This window comes from Panulirus ornatus, chromosome 33 (assembly GCF_036320965.1).
Source record: "Panulirus ornatus isolate Po-2019 chromosome 33, ASM3632096v1, whole genome shotgun sequence".
Classification (NCBI taxonomy): Eukaryota; Metazoa; Arthropoda; class Malacostraca; order Decapoda; family Palinuridae; genus Panulirus; species Panulirus ornatus.
Genome location: NC_092256.1, coordinates 8,220,664 through 8,235,989, shown reverse-complemented (window position 1 = coordinate 8,235,989; position 15,326 = coordinate 8,220,664). Strand labels below are relative to the sequence as shown.

The following is a 15,326-nucleotide window of genomic DNA, read 5'->3' as shown; positions in this document are numbered from 1 at the left end:
CACCTCTCCCACCCGACCTCTCCTCTCCCACACCTCTCACTGGACTCCGATCCTCTCCTTCATTTCTCTTCTCTGGCGGGCATCAGGAGACGCCTTCCTCCCTGTGGTATGAGGGCGTCTCCAGTCTGCCCCTCTCCCTCACCCACACGTCGAACCCAGACCCACCTCGCCTGTCGTCCTCCACCCCAATCCCTGTCCCTCTCGAACCTACTCCTCCTCCCCCTCCTTCACTGGACACCTCCATCCCCCTGTCGGCCACAGGCCCACTCCCACGCCCATCATCCACCTCTCCACCACCACCATCATCTGCCTCCACGCCCCCAGCGTCCACGCCCTCAGCTCCCACGCCCTCTGTTGTCGTCTCAAATCCCTATCCGACCCATCCTGATCACCAAACACACCCACCCACTCCATCTCCACTCCACCCAACGTCGTCTCCCCACCCACCCACACCTTCTCCACGCCCGCCTACGCCCTCCGCACCCAGCGCTTTGGCTGTTCTTCGTTGCTCCTCAAGCCACGCCCGCGCCACTCTAGTCTACGTCATGCAAGGTAACGTACCGCACAATATTTTCTTTATCTGTTGAGACCACTGTTGTCTGTGTTGACAGACCGCCGAGTGGCGTATGTCCTCTCCCTGGCGAGCCTCAGCCACTACCAGGGAGGAGGGTAAACTGTCTCTTCTTCTCCCTGAAAGCCTTAATCCATTCCCAGGGAGGAGGGTGGATCGTGTCTTCTCCCTGACACACTTCACCCTTGCCTCATCGTGTTCAGGGCGTCGTATTTCTGAGTATGAACATATCGAGGGGTATTATTTTTATTTTGGTTACCTACTCCCTGTGCTTCCAGAAAGCTACCCACTACCTGGGCGTTCAGAATGTGGCGAAAAGACGGAAATATTGTATTTTCTCGAAGATTTTTACCTGTTTACACATATTTGTTTACATTCATTAACTATTTAGATTTGTTGTTTTTTTACGACGGTTCTTTTCATGATATACGTGTGTATATATATATATATATATATATATATATATATATATATATATATATATATATATATATGTGTGTGTGTGTGTGTGTGTGTGTGTGTGTGTGTGTGTGTGTGTGTGTGTGTGTCTGTGGAGGAGGAGGAGGGGTTGGGGAGATATGGTTGTGGTGTAGTAAATGACTGGTCGCCAAGCATATATAAACGGTACTGTACTGGGTACCGAACATATGGTACTGTACTGGGCACCGAACATATGGTACTGTACTGGGTACCGAACATATGGTACTGTACTGGGTACCGAACATATGGTACTGTACTGGGTACCGAACATATGGTACTGTACTGGGTACCGAACATATGGTACTGTACTGGGTACCGAACATATGGTACTGTACTGGGTACCGAACATATGGTACTGTACTGGGCACCGAACATATGGTACTGTACTGGGCACCGAACATATGGTACTGTACTGGGCACCGAACATATGGTACTGTACTGGGCACCGAACATATGGTACTGTACTGGGCACCGAACATATGGTACTGTATTGGGCGCCGAGCATATAGAGATAGCACTGTATAGGAAGCAGTTTTTCTTTCGTTGTGCTGGTCTTTGACGTTTGTTATTGCTAAGCAACCAGTGATTGTTGTGAGTGGTCTGTTTTGTGTAGTTTGTAAATCTATTACGTTTGCTTTTGCAAGGGCAGATGGCCAGGTGGGTGAGGCGTAGTTTAGGGTGGAGAACATGATTTGGTAGTAGATCCTGAGGGATTCATTTTATTCTAAGCTGAGGCCAAGAAGGGGTTTTGAGGGTTTGTTAACGAGCCTTATGTTATTGTATATAGTATGAAGAGTTATTGTTCTTCGTGTATCTTGTGTTATACTAAACACATGTGGGATTCTGTGGGGTAAGAGCGGCTGATGAATCGAGCTTATGGGAGGGTGTGGGTCGGATACGTGTTCGTCACGGGTTACGAGGGTGAAGGTGGATTTCTGTGAAGGTGAAGACATTCTATATTCAGTGAGCGACTGATCTGATTATGTGTTGTGGAGCTGCATAATACGCCATCCCTGGGGATAGAGAGAAGTTAGAACGCCAACCAAGCACCTGGTGCGTGTCCTATGAGGCGATTCAGAGGGACGCGAGTCAGGGGCTGCATATCCACCTTTCGTGTATCATGAATTCCTTCAAGTATGAAGTGAAGAAAGAGTAACATGAATGCTTTCCAGAGAAGCATCTGTCTATTTCGGACGCTATCCTAATAAGCAGGACATATCTTGGGTTATTATGATGATGATGATAACAATTGTTGTGGAGAAGAGAGTGGTGAGAGTAAGTGAGCTTGAAAAAGACACTTATGAGGAAGTACCAAGAGAGATTTAGTGTAGAATGGCAAAAGGTGAGAGCAAATGAGGTGAGGGGAGTGGGAGAGGAATGGGAGGTATTTAGGGGAGTAGTGCAAAAGATGCATGTGGCATGAGAAGGGTGAGAGTTGGGCAGATTAGAAAGGGTAGTGAGTGGTGGAATGAACAAGTGAAGTTGTTCGTGAAAGAGAAAAGGGAGGCGTGTGGACGATACTTACAAGGAAGGAATGCAAATGACTAGGAGATATATAAGAGAAAGCGACTGGAGGTCAAGAGGAAAGTGCAAAGGTTGAAAAAGAGGGCAAATGAGATTTGGGGCGAGAGAGTATCATCAAACTTTAGAGAAAATAAAAAGATATTTTGGAAGGTTAAATAACGTGCGAAAAGACAAGGGAACAAATGGGAACATCGGTGAAGGGGGTGGGGGGGCAATAACAGGTAGTGGGGGAGTGAGGAGATGGAGTGAGTATTTTGAAGGTTTATTGAATGTGTTTGATGATAGAGTGGTAGATATAGGGTGTTTTGGTCAGGGTGGTGTGCAAAGTGAGAGGGTCAGGGAGAATGGTTTGGTTAAGATAGAAGATGTGGTGAACGCCTTGCGGAAGATGAAATCGGCAAGGCGGTGGGTTTGGATGGTACTGCAGTTGAATCTATTAAAAAAGGGGGTGACTGTGTTGTTGATTGGTTGGTAAGGATATTCAGTGTATGTATAGATCATGGTGAAGTGCCTGAGGATTGGCGAAATGCATGTATAGTACCACTGTATAAAGGCAAAGGGGATAAAGGTGAGTGTTCAAACCACAGAGGCATAAGTTTGTTGAGTATTCCTTGAAAATTGTATGGGAGGATATTGATTGAGATGGCGAAGACATGTTCAGGGCATCAGACTTGGGAGGAGCAGTGTGGTTTAAGAAGTGGTAGAGGGTGTGTGGATCAGATGTTTGTTTTGAAGAATGTGTGAGAAATATTTAGAAAAACAGATGGATTTGTATGTGGCATTTATGGATATGAAGAAGGTATATGATAGGGTTGATAGAGATGCTTTTTGGAAGGTCTTAAGAGTATATGGTGAGGGAGGTAGATTGCTAGAAGCAGTGAAAAGTTTTTTTCATCAAGGATGTAAGGCATGTGTACAAGCAGGAAGAGAGGAGAGTGATTGGTTCCCTGTGAAAGTCGGTCTGCGGCAGGGTTTTGTGATGTCTCCGTTGTTGTTTGATTTGTTTATGGATGGGGTGGTTAGGGAGGAATACAAGAGTTTTAGAGAGATGGGCGAGTATGCAGTCCGTTTGGGATGAAAGGGCCTGGGAAGTGAGTCACTTTTTGTTCGCTGATGATACAGCTCTGGTAGCTGATTCAAGTGAGAAACTGTAGAGGTTGGTGACTGTGTTGGTAAAGTGTGTGAAAGGAGAAAGTTGAGAGTAAATGTGAAAAAGAGCAAGGTTATTAGGTTCAGTAGGGTTGAGGGACGAGCTAATTGGGATGTAAATTTGAATGGAAAAAGGTTGGAGGAAGTGAAGTGTTTTAGATATCTGGGAGTGGACTTAGCAGCGAATGGAACCATGGAAGCGGAAGGGAGTCACAGGTTGGGGGAGGGGGCGAAGGCTCTGGAAGCGACGAAGAATGTGTGGAAGAAGAGAACGTTATCCTGGAGAGCAAAAATGGGTATTTTAAAGGAATAGCAGTTCCAATGATATCATATGGTTGCGAGGCATGGGCTATAGATTGGGTTGTGCGGAGGAGGGTGGATGTGTTGGAAAGTAAATGTTTGAGGACAATGTTTAGCATAAGGTGGTTTGACCGAGTAAGCAATGAAAGGGTAAGAGAGATGTGTGGTGATAAAAAGAGTGTGGTTCAGAATTGCAGAAGACGGTGTGTATTGAAATGGTTTGGACATATGAAGAGAATGAGTGAGGAAAGATTGGCAAAGAGGATATATGTGTCAGAGGTGGAGGGAACATGGAGAAGCGGGAGACCAAATTGGAGGGTAGCAGAAGTGCATGAAGGACTAGTTTAGCGGTGGCTTGATACGTCTGCCACATTTGATTCCCCCACTACCGACGGAAGTCCTGGTAAAATATCCTCACCACACTTATGGACTCCAGTGGATGACGTATCTCAGTCTACCACTGTAAAATCGTTCCAATTTACGCAGGATGGTCGAGGTACATTCCTAGACCACCATGTAGCAAGATCACAACACAGTTCCGGGGATCCCGACCCCTTACTGCTGGGTCTAGGTTCATCTCATGTCATGTTAACCGTAAACAGAGAGTTAAGGACAAGCACCGTGAACCAGTAGTGTAGCCGCCCTCCCTACCCACCAACCTTACCCAGAAGCAACCAAATCTTCGCTAGATATGGGCGTGATGTCAGCTGGGGACCTGGCTACTGGCCCAGCCCTCGCTACACTCTCGCGAACACTCCTGTAGGAGGAGCCTTATGACGACTGGCGCTTTACGAGCCTCCGTCAGGAGGCCGTGAGAGATGGGAGAGATATTTCGAGATGACGAAGATAAGGACGTCCGGCCAGATTGGCCGGTCATGCGGGAAATCCACCAGCATTTATGTCCTCCGTCAGGTGGGTCGTCTGGCAAACGTTAGTCACTGAAACCCGAAGGAATGAAATGTTATGGCAAGCCCAGAGCTGGTAACCCCACTGGCAGCCCCAGCGCTGGTAACCCCACTGGCAGCCCCAGCGCTGGTAACCCCACTGGCAGCCCCAGCGCTGGTAACCCCACTGGCAGCCCCAGCGCTGGTAACCCCAGTGATGACAACCCCAGCGCTGGTAACACCAGCGATGGTAACCCCAGCGCTGGTAACTCCAGGGTTGGCAACCTCAGTGATAAGTCATCCTAGCGCTAGCAACCTTATTTCCAGCAACCCCAGAGACAGTTATCCCAGAGCTGGCAACCTCAGTGCTAGCAACCCCAGTGCTACAAACACACTCGTATTACAGCGTCCACTGTAGTATAACTACCTCAGTTGTTCGAACAACCTTAGGTGCAAGACTAAGTATGATAGTATCCCCTGTACCACACCAACCCCATCATCATGCCTACCACTGTATCATCCCAACCCCATCATCATGCCTGCCACTGTATCATCCCAACCCCATCATCATGCCTGCCACTGTATCATCCCAACCCCATCATCATGCCTGCCCACTGTATCATCCCAACCCCATCATCATGCCTCCCCACTGTATCATCCCAACCCCATCATCATGCCTCCCCACTGTATCATCCCAACCCCATCATCATGCCTCCCCACTGTATCATCCCAACCCCATCATCATGCCTCCCCACTGTATCATCCCAACCCCATCATCATGCCTCCCCACTGTATCATCCCAACCCCATCATCATGCCTCCCCACTGTATCATCCCAACCCCATCATCATGCCTCCCCACTGTATCATCCCAACCCCATCATCATGCCTCCCCACTGTATCATCCCAACCCCATCATCATGCCTACCACTGTATCATCCCAACCCCATCATCATGCCTGCCACTGTATCATCCCAACCCCATCATCATGCCTGCCACTGTATCATCCCAACCCCATCATCATGCCTACCACTGTATCATCCCAACCCCATCATCATGTCTACCACTGTATCATCCCAACCCCATCATCATGCCTGCCCACTGTATCATCCCAACCCCATCATCATGCCTCCCACTGTATCATCCCAACCCCATCATCATGCCTCCCCACTGTATCATCCCAACCCCATCATCATGCCTGCCACTGTATCATCCCAACCCCATCATCATGCCTACCACTGTATCATCCCAACCCCATCATCATGCCTGCCACTGTATCATCCCAACCCCATCATCATGCCTGCCCACTGTATCATCCCAACCCCATCATCATGCCTACCACTGTATCATCCCAACCCCATCATCATGCCTGCCACTGTATCATCCCAACCCCATCATCATGCCTGCCACTGTATCATCCCAACCCCATCATCATGCCTACCACTGTATCATCCCAACCCCATCATCATGCCTACCACTGTATCATCCCAACCCCATCATCATGCCTGCCACTGTATCATCCCAACCCCATCATCATGCCTCCCACTGTATCATCCCAACCCCATCATCATGCCTGCCACTGTATCATCCCAACCCCATCATCATGCCTGCCACTGTATCATCCCAACCCCATCATCATGCCTCCCACTGTATCATCCCAACCCCATCATCATGCCTGCCACTGTATCATCCCAACCCCATCATCATGCCTGCCACTGTATCATCCCAACCCCATCATCATGCCTGCCACTGTATCATCCCAACCCCATCATCATGCCTGCCACTGTATCATCCCAACCCCATCATCATGCCTGCCACTGTATCATCCCAACCCCATCATCATGCCTGCCACTGTATCATCCCAACCCCATCATCATGCCTACCACTGTATCATCCCAACCCCATCATCATGCCTGCCACTGTATCATCCCAACCCCATCATCATGCCTACCACTGTATCATCCCAACCCCATCATCATGCCTACCACTGTATCATCCCAACCCCATCATCATGCCTGCCACTGTATCATCCCAACCCCATCATCATGCCTACCACTGTATCATCCCAACCCCATCATCATGCTACCAACTGTAATCATCCAACCCCATCATCATATGCCTGCCACTGTATCATCCCAACCCATCATCATGCCTCCGTCACTGTATCATCATCCCAACCCCATCATCATGTCTACCACAGTAATCATCCAACCCCCATCACAAGGCCTGCCACTGTTATCATCCCAACCCATCATCAGCTGCCACTGTACATCCCAACCCCATCATCATGCCTGCCACTGTATCATCCCAACCCCATCATCATGCCTGCCACTGTATCATCCCAACCCCATCACCACACTAAACCCAGCGACACACAAGCCCCACTGTTACATCAACCCCTGCATCGCACCTGCCCACACACCACCACACCCACACACCACCACACCCACACACCACCACACCCACACACCACCACACCCACACACCACCACACCCACACACCACCACACCCACACACCACCACACCCACACACCACCACACCCACACACCACCACACCCACACACCACCACACCCACACACCACCACACCCACACACCACCACACCCACACACCACCACACCCACACACCACCACACCCACACACCACCACACCCACACACCACCACACCCACACACCACCACACCCACACACCACCACACCCACACACCACCACACCCACACACCACCACACCCACACACCACCACACCCACACACCACCACACCCACACACCACCACACCCACACACCACCACACCCACACACCACCACACCCACACACCACCACACCCACACACCACCACACCCACACACCACCACACCCACACACCACCACACCCACACACCACCACACCCACACACCACCACACCCACACACCACCACACCCACACACCACCACACCCACACACCACCACACCCACACACCACCACACCCACACACCACCACACCCACACACCACCACACCCACACACCACCACACCCACACACCACCACACCCACACACCACCACACCCACACACCACCACACCCACACACCACCACACCCACACACCACCACACCCACACACCACCACACCCACACACCACCACACCCACACACCACCACACCCACACACCACCACACCCTCACACCACCACACCCACACACCACCACACCCACACACCACCACACCCACACACCACCACACCCACACACCACCACACCCACACACCACCACACCCACACACCACCACACCCACACACCACCACACCCACACACCACCACACCCACACACCACCACACCCACACACCACCACACCCACACACCACCACACCCACACACCACCACACCCACACACCACCACACCCACACACCACCACACCCACACACCACCACACCCACACACCACCACACCCACACACCACCACACCCACACACCACCACACCCACACACCACCACACCCACACCACCACACCCACACACCACCACACCCTCACACCACCACAACCAGTGGACTGGTTGGACACACACACACCGGAGCCTGGGGACTGCATGGCTGCACGTCAGCCAGATGAGATAATATTAGCATGAAATATTAGTCCCATTAGTATGTAGATAAGTATGCACACACCGACATTGATATGGAAATGAGACTGTGAACTTGTCTTTATCCTCTACAAAAATATATCTTTACGTGAAGCAAATTGGTAGTTTTAGATCAGTGTAATTTATTTTATTGATCCTGACAGAGAGGCGTTAGCAACACTTCTTAACTTACTGGATGTCAGGTTGTTGATACACACACACACACACACACACACACACACACACACACACACACACACACGAGTGTAAAACTCCCTCCCCTTCCAGTGCAAGCAGATAATTTCAAATGGTAATGACACACGAGTGTGTATACCTCCTGCTGGGCACAGTACACATAGATAACCACAAGAGCCCTCTATTGTGTGGCCAATACGACGGTATTTTCACGCCTGTCGTACGCGCAAGTGGAGGATGGGCTTTCAAGATGACATAGCTTTGGATCTATCATTCTCCTGTTGCAACGAGTGGTTTAATGAGGACTCTGGTTGCCAGAGGATTTGGGGATTCGAACCCGACGTACTGCGTAAAGGTACCAAGTACTGTATGCTGATGATTTCGTACAATGTTTTGTGTCAAACATGATTTATTTGGAAATAGCGTGATGAACTGAGAGTAAGTCGGTATAGAAGTTTATGAAACATGAAAGTTCTATTAAGAAGTGTAAGACTGGATGCAAAAAAATGTATTTGACTAATATGATACTCCTATGGCACGTCTGCCGGCCAGTCTTAATTTTTTTATTCTGATTATATATATATTAGACGTGGAAGGATGGAGTGAAAAAGATTGTGAGCGATCGGGGCCTGAACATGCGGGAGGGTTAAAGGCGTGTAATGGATTAAGTAAATTTGAACGATGTGGTATACTGGGATCGACGTGCTGTCAATGGACTGAACTAGGGCATGTAAAGCGTCCGGGGTAAACCATGGAAAGGTATGTTGGTCCTGGTCGTGGATAGGGAGCTGTGCTTTCAGTGCATTACACATGACAGATAAAGAATGGATGTGAGTGGATATGGCCTTTCTTCTTCTATTCCTGGCGCTACTACTTCGCTAACGCGGAAACGACGATCAAGTGTCAATTCTTTTATCACAATCTTAGGTTTCATTTCCTTGAATCACAAGTCGGTAAAAAGGGATTTATTGAAATCTTAGGATGAGTTCATGAATTATCTTTAGACTGAAGCTGAAAACTGAGAGCCAATGAATTGAACATTAGAGTCGAGGCAAGTTGGCATGAATCCCAGGCTTCAGTGAGGAATGGCGTCGGGCGAAGGAAGCCACATACACTTGTGACTTGATCTGTTCTAAGGGAAGCTGAATGAAGGGGATTACGTGAGTCTTAGACACTGAATGGAGGAAGAAAGGAATCAAAGACCTCAGAGGTGACTCATGTGGAACTATAAGGCTCGGGGGAGAATTGAGTACAAGCTGTGGGGGGAAAGAGGATCACAGGTGTCATCCGCTGTGAGGATCAAATCCAGAAACAGTGGAATTACAATCTGCAGGTCGTGGTCGAGTGCCATCCAATGGTGAGATAGAGATAACGAACTGAGACGTGTATAATGACACCATAACAAAATGAAATCACGTCGAAGGGATTCAAAGGGAATGCCACTAGATGGAAGAAGGTTCAGTGAATGAAAAGCATCAGAGAAAGAGGTCAGAAGATGGGGGTCTCTTCCCTAGATGACCTGGATGTCGATGAACGAGAGGAGATACCTATAACACAGAGACCAGACGGTAGCGATGACAGAGGGAGTGGAACGGGCGCGAAGTCTGGGGCTGATGTTGTGCAGAAGAGACCTTAGGCGGTATGATAAACCTCCGTGGTGTAGCGGTTAGCGTTTCCCAACCATGACGTCACGTATTTACGGGCCGCCCGCCCAGGGTCGAGCGAAATAGGTTCGATTCCTGGTTGCGGCAGTCGGTCCACAGTCAATCCAGCTGTTCCTCCACCCTTAGGGCTTGGTCGATGAAATAGGTACCTGGCTTAGGCTTGGGTAACATTATATATATATATATATATATATATATATATATATATATATATATATATATATATATGAAAAGAATCACCATATTTGGTTTATCATAAATTCTTACGTTTCTGTAATTACATATACCATCATCAGAGGTTACGAAGAAAGGTTAATATACATGTAATATATTCATTATGAAGGTCTGGTAACAACATAAGATATGAAAGGTTCCTTGAAAAATGTGTGTAGCATAAAGACTCAACGTGAAATGAATAATTGAGAAAGAATAAAGAAAACTGATTATGACTAACCCTCCTACATTACCTGACATATATTAAAACGTGATTTATATAAATGCAACAAAGGCAACATTTCCTCGTCGAGATTAAAAAATGTACATTTTATAATTAAATATCCTAACGTTCAAATAGACATTTAAAAACAACTAGACAGTTGTACTTAGACGTAATAAAACTTATCTCAAAACTGAGTAACTGTGTTGATGTCTCAGTGTTACTTCCAGTGGGTTTGTTCCAGTGGTACAGTAACTGTGTTGATGTCTCAGTGTTACTTCCAGTGGGTTTGTTCCAGTGGTACAGTAACTGTGTTGATGTCTCAGTGTTACTTCCAGTGGGTTTGTTCCAGTGGTACAGTAACTGTGTTGATGCCTCAGTGTTACTTCCAGTGGATATGTTCCAGTGGTACAGTAACTGTGTTGATGCCTCAATGTTACTTCCAGTGGGTTTGTTCCAGTGGTACAGTAACTGTGTTGATGTCTCAGTGTTACTTCCAGTGGGTTTGTTCCAGTGGTACAGTAACTGTGTTACTTCCAGTGGGTTTGTTCCAGTGGTACAGTAACTGTGTTGATGTCTCAGTGTTACTTCCAGTGGGTTTGTTCCAGTGGTACAGTAACTGTGTTGATGCCTCAATGTTACTTCCAGTGGGTTTGTTCCAGTGGTACAGTAACTGTGTTGATGTCTCAGTGTCACTTCCAGTGGGTTTGTTCCAGTGGTACAGTAACTGTGTTACTTCCAGTGGGTATGTTCCAGTGGTACAGTAACTGTGTTGATGTCTCAGTGTTACTTCCAGTGGGTTTGTTCCAGTGGTACAGTAACTGTGTTGATGTCTCAGTGTTACTTCCAGTGGGTTTGTTCCAGTGGTACAGTAACTGTGTTACTTCCAGTGGGTTTGTTCCATTGGTACAGTAACTGTGTTGATGTCTCAGTGTTACTTCCAGTGGGTTTGTTCCAGTGGTACAGTAACTGTGTTGATGTCTCAGTGTTACTTCCAGTGGGTTTGTTCCATTGGTACAGTAACTGTGTTGATGTCTCAGTGTTACTTCCAGTGGGTTTGTTCCAGTGGTACAGTAACTGTGTTGATGTCTCAGTGTTACTTCCAGTGGGTTTGTTCCAGTGGTACAGTAACTGTGTTGATGTCTCAGTGTTACTTCCAGTGGATATGTTCCAGTGGTACAGGAGGGACTCCTGTGTTAACATGTTTGATGACCTACTGGCCACCACAGAGAAGGTGGCTGCGCTGTCCACAGTGGCTGCTCACTCTCGTGCTGACCTGTCGTTCAGAAAGGTAATTAGTCAGTGTAATTAGGCAGTTGGTTCTTAGTGACCCGGCCAAGGTGTTCATAACTGCGCGTCCTGAGGTGTGGGTTCGTCTGGCCAATATACGAAGCATTACAATTGTTGTACTTATACTGGTAGACAAATGACGACTACAATATACGAAGCATTACAATTGTTGTACTTATACTGGTAGACAAATGACGACTACAATATACGAAGCATTACAATTGTTGTACTTATACTGGTAGACAAATGACGACTACAATATACGAAGCATTACAATTGTTGTACTTATACTGGCAGACAAATGACGACTACAATATACGAAGCATTACAATTGTTGTACTTATACTGGTAAACAAATGACGACTACAATATACGAAGCATTACAATTGTTGTACTTATACTGGTAGACAAATGACGACTGAATCTTATAAGATAACCAAAGTTGTTCTTCCAAACCTTACTGATCATTTTCATATATATATATATATATATATATATATATATATATATATATATATATATATATATATATATATATATATATATATTATATATATATATATATATATATATATATATATATATATATATATATATATATATATATATATATATATATATATTATATATATATATATATATATATATATATATATATATATATATATATATATATATATATATATATATATATATATATATTATATATATATATATATATATATATATATATATATATATATATATATATATATATATATATATATATATATATATATATATATATATATATATATATGTGCTGGTCTTATACTCACTCCACCTGCTCCTCACTTGCCTTGTCCAGCCTCACTCTGCTTCTCCCATTCTTTTCCTTCCGTTCCCCTGCTCTTCCTCTCCTAGCTCCCTCCTCTCCTCCCTCTCTTCTTCTCCTCTTGCCCGTCCTCTCCCCCTGCCCGTCCTCTCCCCCTGCCCGTCCTCTCCCCCTGCCCGTCCTCTCCCCCTGCCCGTCCTCTCCCCCTGCCCGTCCTCTCCCCCTGCCCGTCCTCTCCCCCTGCCCGTCCTCTCCCCCTGCCTGTCCTCTCCCCCTGCCCGTCCTCTCCCTACCCCGCAGGGTGTCGAGAGCCCCAGGGGTGTGGGGCTGCCTCAGACGGCGTGGCCCTGCGACACATTGTCTAATTTCAGAAAGTGCTTACTGAACCGTGGCCCGGGCCAGCCCTGCAGCGGTGCAACGTAGGCCCGGGCCACGTCGCTACTGCAGGTCTGGCCCGGACCACGTCGGTACTACAGGTCGGGCCCGGGCCACGTCGCTACTGCAGGCCTGGCCCGGGCCACGTCGGTACTGCAGGTCTGGCCCGGGCCACTTCACTACTACAGGTCTGGCCCGGGCCACGTCACTACTGCAGGTCTGGCCCGAGCCACGTCGCTACTGCAGGTCTGACCCGGGCCACGTCGCTACTGCAGGTCTGGCCCGGGCCACGTCGCTACTGCAGGTCTGTCCCGGGCCACGTCGCTACTGCGGGTCTGGCCCGGGTCACGTCGCTACTGCAGGTCTGGCCCGGGCCACGTCGCTACTGCAGGCTGGCCCGGGCCACGTCGCTACTGCGGGTCTGGCCCGGGCCACGTCACTACTGCAGGCCTGGCCCGGGCCACGTCGCTATTGCAGGTCTGGCCCGGGCCACGTCGCTACTGCAGGTCTACACCGCTGCAAGGAGCAGTGTGAGGGGCCACAAGGGAGGTTGGAAGTGCCGGGTCCACGAAACTCCGGTCCACGCATTGTGGTCCCTGCAAGCGACGGGGGCCACTGGTCCACGCACAGTGGGTAGTGCAGCTGGGGGCATTACGATGACGGAGATGGTCTCTCGCCCACACGATGCGTATGACGCGTCTCGTCCACAAGGTTGGTATCAACACATAATCCCTACTAGGAAGTGGACCATTTGGTCCTCACTAGGGAGAGCGTCACAAGGAGGGGTTGATGGAAGGCTCATCCACCACCTCAGCTGCTCAGCTATGCTCTGTATCTCGGGGTCTTGAGGCAGAGACCTTAATCCTAGTTTGATTCAGTGAGAGTACGCGTTTTTTTCCCCCGTACAATCGTGCCTTTAGCTTTTTTCCCAAATGTATATATATCACTGCATTACAATACTAAATGAGTCTTTTTTTTTTCAAATAGTTATTGCGAAATGCAGGCATTAGTTAATGAAAGAAAATAGATAGTCAGGGATCTGTCTGTCTATGCATTCATCTGTCAATGACAAGGGCCTCACTCATGGACGGGAGGAGGCCCTGTCAAAGACAGAACTTGGAAAAATATGATAGAAAACAAGGAAGAAAAAGAACAGTTCACCAGGTTCGGAAGAGGTGGTGGAAAAGTGACGTCTTGACAATAGACAGACAGGTCGTAATTGTTAACAAGGATCGGACAGGTCGTGCTTGTTTACAAGGGACGGACAGGTCGTGCTTGTTAAGAAGGGACGGACGTGCATGTCCTGTTCCTTCAATCTATCTATCCATCTATCTATCTATCTATATCGATCCATCCATCTTTCTATTTATCTATTTAGTTAGCAATGTATCTCCAAGACCCTTTTCATGAGGTTTCCATTACTTCGAGGCTGCTCTCCAAGCGGGAGCAGGGTAAAGCGTAGCCCGAGATCCCTGGACTAACGCTGTTATGTGTTCTACGAAAGTGCGCGTTCATGTGCACTCTGTCTGTGTGTGTTTACTTATATATATATAGTGCCACTGTGTAATGGCAAGGGGGACAAGGGTGAGTGTTAAGTACGGAAGTGTTGGTAAGGGAGACAAGGGTGAGTGTTAAGTACGGAAGTGTTGGCAAGGGAGACAAGGGTGAGTGTTAAGTACGGAAGTGTAAGTTAGTTGAGTCAGTCAAGTGTACGTGGTAAGCTGGGCTGAAGAATGGTGATAGACAGGTGTTCATCCACATCGTACTGACGCTTACTTTGCTGGTCACTGACGTTCTTTGTATATTAGAACAAACCCCACATTTCCTACTGATCCCTCATATATGAACACTTTTGTTCTATACGTCTCCATTGCTTCTGAAAATGGATATGTGGTACAGTATTGTAGATGTTTTCAGAATGAATATGCTGTGTGCTTGTATTTTATTTTGATTTATACACGGTAATATTATACAATATATGTTTGTACTGTACGTACTGTACTGTATGAATGTATCAAATATTGAATACCATTAAA

General features: G+C 47.6%; 1 protein-coding gene across 1 annotated transcript in view; it reads left to right on the top strand.

Moving 5' to 3' along the window:
• Positions 1-400: 400 nt before the first annotated feature.
• LOC139759405 (uncharacterized) overlaps positions 401-15,326 on the top strand; it is a gene marked incomplete at its 5' end in the record, with an annotated part of 233,319 nt that continues 218,393 nt past the window's right edge. Inside the window, one exon of the mRNA XM_071681488.1 lies at positions 401-552. Within this exon, the coding sequence (XP_071537589.1) occupies positions 401-552 (152 nt within the window). The remainder of the gene's footprint in view (positions 553-15,326) is intronic.